Source organism: Hippocampus zosterae, chromosome 11, assembly GCF_025434085.1.
Source record: "Hippocampus zosterae strain Florida chromosome 11, ASM2543408v3, whole genome shotgun sequence".
Lineage (NCBI taxonomy): Eukaryota > Metazoa > Chordata > Actinopteri > Syngnathiformes > Syngnathidae > Hippocampus > Hippocampus zosterae.
Genome location: NC_067461.1, coordinates 13527502 through 13538771, shown reverse-complemented (window position 1 = coordinate 13538771; position 11270 = coordinate 13527502). Strand labels below are relative to the sequence as shown.

General features: G+C 41.4%; 1 protein-coding gene across 1 annotated transcript; it reads left to right on the top strand.

The window, feature by feature from the left end:
• Positions 1-937: 937 nt before the first annotated feature.
• Positions 938-7850, top strand: btbd3b (BTB (POZ) domain containing 3b). The gene is made up of 4 exons (XM_052079622.1): positions 938-1850; positions 2461-2551; positions 4007-4125; positions 5764-7850. The coding sequence occupies exons 1-4, from the start codon at positions 1540-1542 to the stop codon at positions 6794-6796; spliced, it is 1554 nt and encodes a 517-aa protein (XP_051935582.1). The 5' UTR covers positions 938-1539; the 3' UTR covers positions 6797-7850.
• Positions 7851-11270: the final 3420 nt, after the last annotated feature.

Genomic DNA, 11270 nt, shown 5'->3' with positions numbered 1-11270 from the left:
TTCCATCGCTTATCAGAGATTTTGAAATGATCCATTTTAGGTTTTAAATTGGCCACCCTGTTCAGTCAGAATGCTCTATTTTATTTAGAAGCTAGTGAGATCCTTAGAATGCTGCAAAAGAAAGTGTTTTCTGTTAATGGCCAGAGATATGAATGATTATCACGATTTAAGGGCATACACGTATAAGTAATGCAGACATCCCCTTCTGCTTGTCCATATTAGCAATGTGAGGCAAGCTGGCGCCTTTCCCAGTTGACTGACAGGAGAGAGTGCGGGTACAACATTGACAGGTTGCAAATCAACTGAAGGGCACATATTGTACAGACCCTCACATTTTCTGTATGAGCAGTCCAGAAATCAACTTAATATGCATGTGTATAAAATTAGGGGGAAAAAAAACTCACATAAGCATGAGGAGAACATGCAAACTTCATATAGAAAATGTCATTATTATCGAAGATGAATAAGTTTGGGCATAACTGCATTTTTAAGGTAAAGCGGTTCATTCAGCAATAGCTGGAAGACAGGTATTTGTGAAGCCCTCTAATAAGTTAACAGTCAATCAGATCCAGTGACTTATCGAAGGTGTCATAACAGTGAAAGCTCTTTTGAAGGAGCGAGAAATGTCAGCGAGTTCATCAATTCATGAAAGAGCCCTTCAAGAGAGCCCCGTATTAGCCTTGCCCTTTCAAATTCTAGCCTAAACGTGATGGTTTTAGATCATACAAACAGGAAGTACATCTGAATGTGAATAGATAATTTCAGCGACAGATAGCTGCCTCTTTAATTGAGACTTTCGTAATTACATATTCAAGTATGTGCTGCACTCTCCTGCATGAGCCAATCAAGAAAGCTTTGCGCTGCCATTGGCCGCGTTATGAGTTCTGTGTGAGGGTGGTAGTGGGGGGGGGGGGTTGTGTCGAGTGGGCTGGAGCGCAGTCTCCTCTATGCTCTCCCATTTAATCACCGTAGTCAGCAGAACGAGCGGCCAGGCAGAAAGGCGCAGCATCCACCAACGCAGCATCCAGGATGACGACTGCGCTCATGGAGGAAGCAAGAGAAGGAAGTGCTGAGGAGAATGTGTAAGCGCTCCAAAGAGGAGAGCGTGCGCTGTGAAGAAGGACACAGCTGGAGTAAGAGTGGGAGACTAGAGGTATCGAGGCATCGTCGCTGTCTGTCTGAGCACCACTGCAGCAGCACTAAATCTGGGGCTGTCAGAGCAGCCCTCAGCAGAGCGACAAGGGGGGGAAAGAGGCTATTTCAAGAGCGGGTCTCATCACCCCGAATCAGCAATGGGATTCCCAAGAGTAGATCAAAGTTCACCCAGGAAGAAAGTGGATCACAAGTCCGGACATGCCGCCTCAGAGAAATAAAGAGACAAGCAAGTTTGGAAGTCTCCTAGTGGATTAGTGAGTGCTGCACTGCGTCCGAGTCGGGCAACCTGCGCTGTCATCTTCCCAGGTCCCCCATCGCAGCCGTCTGCTCCCGGTGAATGTCCTTTCTGCGCGCTCTTCCACTGCTCAGCAGTTGAACACACTCATGGTCGATGCCAAGGGAAGGAACATGAAATGTCTGACTTTCTTCTTAATGCTGCCTGAGTCAGTCAAAAGCAAGTCAAGCAAAAGCTCCAAGAAGGGGAATGCCAGTGGCAGCCCCAAGCTGCCCCCAGTCTGCTATGAGATTATCACACTGAGGAACAAGAAGAAGAAGAAGATGGCAGCGGACATGTTCCCCACCAAAAAGACGGCACCTGCCACCACAGTGCAACAGTACCAGCAAAAGAACATCAACAACAATAATACCATACATAACTGTAACTGGCAAGGTCTCTACTCTACCATCAGAGAAAGGTAGGCAACCGCAGCAGCAATACAACAGCAGACACATTTATGGTTCTGCGATAAGGAAGAAAGAAACATAATATAAAAATTCATCTGCCGGAATTATCCACGTTGACACAACCTTTCTGCCTGCAGACTTTGAGGCTCTAACAGAGGCTGGACGGGCATGAGGTGGACTTTATATGCACAACAGGCCCAGATTGTTCTTTCCTAAAATATTTACTTTGGCCGCATGGCAAAAGATTCCAGCTGTCCGGTGCAAAATGCTTTTTTTCTTTTTTTGGACTGGGCTTTGTTGTTGTCTCTCCAGAACATTTTGTTTACCTACCACAGCGCTCCTCTGCTCAATAATACATGAACACCGCTTCATTGTTGGGCCTTTTTGTTGACCGCTTTAGTTTTCTCTCATTTGTGAAACACCACACTTTGTGCAACCCTACATTTCATAGTCAAAGAAGAAGAAAATGTATAAGCAACTCCTTGTTCAAAGATATAGCAAGTCATCCCAATATTCTGGTGCTTTACTATTTTCGTCACGTTTAAATTGCCTTTTTTTTGTTTTACACTTAAGCCATACAAATTCTCTTTCAATATGTTTTCTCTCTTTTCGTGTTTTCAGAAATTCTGTAATGTACAATAATGAGCTGATGGCAGATGTTCACTTTGTGGTGGGTCAGCCTGGAAGGACCAAGCGCCTGCCGGGACACAGAGTAAGAATTTTATTTGTCAATCAAGTGGAAAACAACATCAGCATTTCATAAACCTTGCTCATCACTTCATGGAACTCAAATCTTTTGTGCTCCACTCTCACTTTGGCACCACGTGCAGTACAGTATGCTTATTCGAGAGAATCAATTATTTATGTAAATGAGTCTGAATGAGAAAAGGAAGTGGGGTTAGTCCCTATTCGTTCCGCACAAGAACATTTGACATTTTTGGGTCTCCTTTAGAATTTGTAGGGCTCAATTACTGCTTTCAACTTTAATCTAACAGTACACAGCCACAACTCAAAGCTTGCTGCAATCACATAGAGTGGATAATCAGAATATATTCTGAATTTGCAACACAATGTATTTATAAGAAGCAGTCTTTATTATAATCAAGCCTATTTTCAACTTGGATGCTCGTCGAGAATGTTTTTTTTTTTTTTTTTTTTGCCATCCGGCGTCTTAGTCTGATTCCCCTCTCAAGCCTTTGTGTTCCAAGATGTTACCATAAATGATTCATTACACATTATGTCTGGACAATGGGCATCACTGAAAAACACTATTTGAATGTAAAATTCACTTCAAGTGATAATTCTTTTTCTGTGAAAAGCACACAGCTGACTCCTCTGTATTTTCAGATGACCCCATGTGAGGTTTTTTGGGGGGGTTTCCGTGATTATATGAGACCTAGTTTCATAATCTGTAATTGCTGGCTTCAGATAACTTTGCGAAGGCAGTTGTGGAGGGACATGTTGGATGACTTGACTGCACTTAAAAGCTGAAACATTATGCCAGTTGAATTTAATGATGGTTAATGCAGCCTTTTTTTTAATCATCTTCGTCATCTTCGTTTGGCACTTAGCGCCAAAACCCAATATAGCCAAGATCATTAAAATTGACCTCGCTTTCTGGAAAAAAACCAAAAAAACTTTAGTGTATGAATATGCTCGTGTTGTAACAAAGATCGGGTTCAACTGTATTTTGCCCACTAGTATTAAGAGTACCCCCAACAGATGAGCTGAATGTGTAGCGTCGTTCATGGATTTGTTCTCATTTCTAAAATTAGTGTTAGCATGAGGTTACAGCCGATTCAGTCAAGCTGTGATTAGTCATTAATTTCAGGAAATAGAATTTTCACTATTCAATGGTGCATTTGGATTCATTTAATGTCTATCAGATGCAATCTTGTTTGTTACAAACAAGCCTCTTCATCCTGAGGGTAAATACCGCTCTATCTGGCTGAGCACTGCTCATTATAAAGGGAAACCGAACAAACTCAACCTTCAGTAATTACCACTGGGGAAATCGTTCAATAGCTGTGCCTTTAAATACATAGTAGTACAGTGTTGTATTCGAGTTAAATTACAACTCATCAAGTTTATAAGATCAAAGTGTCTCTTATTTAAACCACATTTCATGTGAACCAATTAATACGTGTCCTTTTCCATTTTCTCACAGTATGTCTTGGCTGTGGGCAGCTCAGTGTTTCACGCCATGTTTTATGGTGAACTGGCTGAGAATGATGACGAGATTCATATTCCAGATGTGGAACCAGCTGCCTTTCTGGCAATGTTAAAGTAAGGATCTTCTCTTCTGTACATTTCTACCATTGACCTTTTGTCATATGGTCTTTATGCTCATGGAATAAGATTTGAAACATTTCTCTCAGTCAACGTCACGGCTGGATTGTCTCGTTGAATCTTTCATATGTCACACTATCAAGGATTTAGTGACTAAACAGTCCTGCTGATTTAATATGGTGGTTGTATTGTACAGTCCAACAGATGGGGCACTGAATCATACGGGGAGCTGTTTAAAATATTTTAGTACTTAATTAAGCAAAGCAAATAGGATTATGAAGTTTACTGACACGAAAAGGATGTAGAGTTTTAAACCACAACAGACCACAATGATATAATCCACATATTCTTTAAATGAACAATTCTCTGACAGTTTCAATCAGTAGGCACACTCGCATAAAATTATAATGTGTATATGAACACGTCAAACCTATTGGAGTGGATGGAGTCATGAATCCAATATTTTTGCTTGTGAAGGCACAGTGGTACAAGAATTTGTGAGTTTTATTGGTTCTGTGACCTAGATTGTAACTCAAATTACTCGTAAAATGCAACCTCGACTTACGAGAGACCAGCATATGAGCTCTTCCACATTTAAGCTATTGCTTGGTGAACTTTTTGTCTTGTGTGGTGAGCAAACATTCAAGGTACGAGATCGAAATGGTGGCATCAAACTGCACAACAATCAGCAGATAGTAAACAATGTTTTTCAAGAAAGCCCAAGTGCTTCAATTAAACTGTTACTTACCATCCCAAGTTGACGTTTAAACATAATACAAAGAGAATTGCACATTGTGTATTTAATCAAACGTTGTAACTTACGAAAGTCCTCTCACCGAATCCTCAAGCACATTTCAAATGTCAGAGATAGGCTAAAGAAACTAGTATTGATGTTGTCGTAGTTATAGTTCAATGCTTTAGGAAATGCATATTTCAACACAAAAGGTACAGCAACACAGAGTAATAGGCAGATAATATAACAATACTCACAAGCATGTATTCTTTATCCTCTGTAAAAATTACCATTACTGTAGCTTCCTGAGGGGTTGAGAAACTCTTTATGTACTATGTGTGTCTGGATTTTACTGCCCCGTGGTAGCCAAGATGGGTACACTAACAGGAGCACAATGTGAATGGGCACTGAAGCTATCCAGCTACCTATCTGTTGTTTTAGAAAATACAATACTCTTGAATGTTTTTTTTTTTAGTTTTTAAAAAATCACAATTGAAAGTGTTTGATTTTTGTGGGTCCAGAACAGATTAATGTCATTTCCGTTTGTTTCATAAGAGAAAGATGACGTGAGATGCAAGTGTCGCAAAGTGGTCGAGGAACACATTAAAGTCAAATCAAGGCCCACATGTACAATCAATTTTCACCAATGGAAAAAAAAAGTAAAATGAAAGGACATTCATCTGCTGAAGCCCCCAAAAGACAGTTTTTGTTATGGAGGCAGGTTTGTTTGTTTGTTTGAGTTGCCTTTCAGTGGCACAGCCTCGTGAACGACGTGAGAAGCTAGGTGTCCGTCAGTCAAGGTGCCACTGTGGAGCTTCAGTTCTTGCTTCCAAAGTTGCATGCTTTCGAGCACAATGTAATACTGTAGTTCATCACAGCAAACTGCATGTTTGTGTCAACAGGTACATCTACTGTGACGAGATTGACCTAAGTGCTGACACAGTCTTAGCCACTCTCTACGCTGCTAAAAAGTACATTGTACCCCACCTGGCACGTGCCTGCGTGAACTTTCTGGAGACCAGCCTGAGCGCCAAGAATGCCTGCGTGCTGCTCTCCCAGAGCTGCCTGTTCGAAGAGCCCGAGCTGACCCAGCGCTGCTGGGATGTGATTGACGCCCAGGCCGAGCTGGCGCTCCGCTCCGAGGGTTTCTGCGACATCGACTCCCAGACTCTGGAGAGCATCCTTCAGCGAGAGACACTCAACGCTAAAGAGATCGTTGTCTTCGAGGCGGCACTCAGCTGGGCTGAAGCAGAGTGTCAGAGACAGGAGCTCACCTCGTCCACTGACAACAAGCGGAAGGTTTTGGGCAAGGCCATGTACCTGATACGCATCCCCACCATGGCTCTGGATGACTTTGCCAATGGGGCGGCCCAGTCGGGCGTCCTGACCCTTAATGAGACCAACGACATCTTCCTTTGGTACACAGCTGCCAAGAAGCCTGAACTTCAGTTTGCCAGTCAGCCAAGGAAGGGTCTGACGCCCCAGCGCTGCCACAGGTTCCAGTCCTGCGCCTACCGAAGCAATCAGTGGCGTTATCGGGGCCGCTGCGACAGCATCCAATTCGCTGTGGACAAAAGAGTCTTCATCGCCGGTTTCGGACTCTACGGCTCCAGCTGCGGGTCAACCGAGTATAGCGCCAAGATAGAACTCAAACGCCAAGGAGTGCTGATGGGACAAAACCTGAGCAAATACTTCTCGGATGGCTCCAGCAACACTTTCCCCGTGTGGTTTGAGTACCCGGTGCAGATCGAGCCTGATACCTTCTACACGGCCAGTGTAGTTCTTGATGGCAATGAGCTCAGCTACTTTGGACAGGAAGGCATGACAGAGGTGCAGTGTGGGAAGGTGACATTTCAATTCCAGTGCTCGTCAGATAGCACGAATGGCACAGGGGTGCAAGGAGGTCAGATTCCTGAGCTTATCTTCTACGCCTAACGTTTGCACTTGAGATGAACAACGAGGACTTTGTGTAGTGTGGCCTGGTATTTATTTTTTCTACCGCTGTTATATACTCTTTGACTTATGAAGAAAAAAATATTACGTGTGTCATGTGTAATTTAGATGACTGGTTTCCCTGATGAAGGCTAGAAATATCTCAAATGTTGGCGTGCAGAAATATACTGGAGAAAATAATGAGAAATCTATCTTGCACTTGATGGGTATGTACATATGAATATATGTAAATTGTTAAACGTTTGTGAGGGCACACTCATGTCTGAGGATGACCTCAGAAATAGCTTTTATGATGAATAGGTACAGTGCACTTCTTATTTCCATCCATGTTTGCATCTATAGCAGCGCTACATCACATTCTTCTGTATTCTCTAATAAGTATTTCATGCGATTATCTTTCTGGATTGTCAGCATTATAATAGAGGGGAATATAAATACATAGGCTTACAGTCAAAGCACTGTGTTTAATGCTCATCAAGCATTTGTATTTGAGTGGTTGTGCTGCTTTTTGGTACTTTGAATCTACTAACGATGAGAGGTCTTAGATTAGAGAGCACGATGAGACACTTGTTTCTCACTGTAGCATGTTGCTCTGCACTTACAATCACCCCTCTCACTATAACACCATCAGTGTTGTTATGCCCGCAGTAAACATACATAAATGATCATTAAAAAGTGAAGTTATCCCCATTCATGTCGTATTGCATTGCAGCCTAATGTATCCTGCTAATTGTTTTTGCACCTTAGGTTTGTTTCACAGGGACAAGATCAATAGTGGATTGGTGTGTGGCTGTGTGTGAGGCGGGTGGGGTAAGCACACGTAAAGTGTGCATACTGTGTTGCAGCATTGCACTGATGTTTTGTAACCAGAGGTTATTTTTTTTCAGTTCTCCCAGATATTTTGGGGGACTCCAATTTAAGATATGGCATAAAACAGCCACGTTGGTCTGATGAGGACGAATGATGGTGTTTACTGGCGGGGTGAATACTGAATGTGGATGATTGTTGATGAAGCAAATAAAGAACAACAAAGCTACTCATTGGGCCTCTTTGAATTCTCATTTTTGCCTAGGAAATTTTATTTACGAGCCTATCAAATTCTACAAATGTTTAGGAAAGGTGCCTGGATGTAACCTCAAATCTCACAAATCCTCGTCACCTTTCATGAAGGGCTTGTTATTTATGACATCAACAATTCTACAACAAGCTCCAGCAATACTCTCCATCACGTCAATTATGAAAAGTGACGATGGATTAGTTTGAAATAGTGCTGTCCTTTCATATGTTGGAAAAGAAGCCTTCACACATATAGTATGTGCTTCCTAAACTTCATTAAACTTGTGATTATTCCTCCCAATTTTTTTTTTTGATGTGCACCTATACTTCCACATTATTCATTCAACTCACATCATTCCGATTTAAAAATATTCCAAAAATTTACCCCGTGGTGGCTTTCCAGTCCTTTTCATAAACGACAGATGATACTCGATTGACACTTGATACTTCATGTAAACAGACTGAAGTCTTATAGTGGTAAAGTCAAGCAGCATTAATGCATTTCTCCATCCATTATCCAAACCACTTATCCTCACAAGGGTCGCCGGGGTGCTGGAGCCGCAGTAGGCGGGGTTACCACCTGAACTGGTTGCCAGCCAATTGCAGTGTGCACGACAAAACAACAACTCACACTTCAGGACAATTTAGAGTGTTCCATTAGCCTGCCTTGCATGGTTTTGGAATGTGGGAGGAAACCGGAATACCCGGAGAAAACCCACACAGGCACGTGGAGAACGTGCCTGTGCAATTCAGTTTTAGGAGTTATGGAGAACACTGGACTTTGAACACAGGCTCAATTTCACTTTTGCAACATTAATTCAAAATATTCTACATCATCGAGCTTGTGTTCTATATCTATCAACACACTTTACAGTTACCTTCAGCATAATTAAAGTCACATAACCTACAGGAAGTTCTAGTTGAACCCAGCACATGTTACTTTTCTCACACAACAATAATATGGCTTTGTGCTTATATTAAATTGTAAAAGTAGAACTGTGACATCATCTCCACCCAAGCCGGTAATTATTAAATGCAATGAGAAGAACTGACAAACAATGCTTGTGTTTTCTTTCATTGCACAAAATGTGAAAGTGTGTCATTCAGGAACCCAGTTAGAGAAAAAAAAGTCCTTACTTTAGTGGTCGGATGGCACATACTTGATGGTCAATAAATCTGGAGCACATCTGACAGAGGCAGCGAGAATGAAGCCCTTGTTGAATTGAACGAAATACGTTACAGGAGAGAAGCGTTTCAGTGTGATTTTTCATGATTGTTTGTTTATGTGCTAAGCGAGGCCATTCATTACGCTGTGGAAACAGAATATTCCAAGAGACTGAGGCAAACCTGTTCCCGTTTGGTGAGCTTGAGCTTTACATACAAAATCTACGTGCCATTCCACTCCACCTTCCCCTGGGAAAAAAAGGCCCAATCATTTGCATCAATCCAATTAGTTTCAATATATTACAATTTCAAAATGTATGTCATTTTTTTTGTCAATGCATCCATCATACACTTTCCGTGTGATTCGCCGTGGAGAATGTTTTTTTCTTACAGATCACTCAGTTGTGGTTGATGGAAATGTAATTAAATCCCACAGGGATACGAATAAAACACATGGTTAGGCACCAAAAATTAATTAGTTTGTCAGTAAAGGAAAACCCAGAGTCACCATGTGCGTATTAATGAGAAAGCCTGTGCAGATTTTGTGGCGTTTTTCTAGAAATATTGACGTAAGAAGTTGCACCCCGCTTAACTTGGCTAATCAGTCTAATATTTTTATTATTCATGAATGTGCACCATGCTTTCAATAGAAAATGGACTCAGCCGAAGGTTACACACACACACAATATACAAATTTATAAAAACTATTGATTCATAATTTTTAAAATGTATAGATATGTCTATCAAATGAATATGTCCTTTTTAGTATGTAGGTGGAGTGATGGTTTGTAATCCTTTTCACATAGATTATTGTTGCACACTAACGGCAGGGGAAAAACTAAGGTGGTATATCAAAGACAACAAAAGGTCACAAAGTTCAAAAAGCAGATGCACTCAGGCCAACGGGGGGACAAAAATGAGGCCACCTATTGCTCATTTGTCCTCAAACTGCAGTGCTAAAGAGCTACAAAATGCGAGGAGTATTATTTGCAGTAATCTCCTATCTTGGAGTTACTGCCAACCACATGAGATCGGGGGTGCAGTGCGCAAGCAGCAGCCCTGTGATTGTGTTTCTCATTTATCTATTTATTTATTCATTGCTACCACCCTGCGCTAAAACGTTTCAACAGCCTGGCCATTCAGAGACCAGCTTTTATGTAAGATTAGCCTGTTTATAGTGATGTCGCAGAGCTTTGCAGGCATCAATAGGGCTCTGTTTTCAAGGACCCAAAAGCTTTTTGTGTATGGTGAAGAAATCTGCTGGAGAAAAAAAAAGTGGAAATGCACTTTCCCTGAATAAGAGAAGTTACACGGTTGTTCAAACCGGATGGAAACACAGCACACTGTAGCGGGCATACAGAGGGTATACTAAAGTACCTTGCAGTGGTGCAGCGGTAAATATAGTGCTGTAGCTTTTTTTCCAAAATATCATGTTTGTCCAATGAGGTGTGACCTCTGCAGATATGCTAGAGGTGCACAGAACTCCATCCAGCCATTTTCTATACCATTTGTCTTCATTCACCAGTGAGAGGCAAGAGGCTGTGTACACCCAAGACTGGTTTTCACACACACTTACATTCATACCTATAGACAATATGGAGTCTTCAGTTCCCCGAACATGCGTGGCTTTCGAATGAGTGAGAGTTGCCCGATTCCACACAGGAGGGTTATATTTGAAACTCCAACTTCAGAACTGTGAGGAAGACCTACAAACCCCTAGACCAGACAGAGGGATCATGTCCAGCCTGCCCAAAGTCTCTGCCTGGTCCGAGATCATGAAGTCAAAATAAAACATAAAATACGTGATGCTTTTATTTTGAAAGTTGTACTTTTTATTTGAATCGCACACGTGTGGTACATTTGTAAAAGTGAGGTAGCAAGCAAGCGCTCCAACTTTTTTGCTGTATTGAAAGAATTTTATGACCCCTTTAGCAACTATTTTGCCCCAAAAAAGATGAAAGCAGTGATCCTAATTTTAGCAACATTGGTGGAGGGAAGATTTGGCATCAGTTATTTTATACATATATTTAAATATATACTGTATATTGAGTGGATTTTAAGTCACCACTGTATGATTGCAAATTATTGTCAATGTTATTATACTACTTGGGAATTTCTCCATTGTAAGACAAATAAAGGTTTTCCTATCTTATATTTAATGTTAGAATTTTGAATGTGTAAAGATGTAATGTAAATGACTGCTTATAATTTACTTTACCAACACATGCCATTCATT

Coding starts and splice junctions, on each gene's coding strand:
- btbd3b (XM_052079622.1), top strand. CDS start 1,540: ATGGTCGATGCCAAGGGAAGGAACATGAAATGTCTGACTTTCTTCTTA. Junction 1,851..2,460: donor TACTCTACCATCAGAGAAAG/GTAGGCAACCGC, acceptor TCGTGTTTTCAG/AAATTCTGTAATGTACAATA. Junction 4,126..5,763: donor GCCTTTCTGGCAATGTTAAA/GTAAGGATCTTC, acceptor TTGTGTCAACAG/GTACATCTACTGTGACGAGA.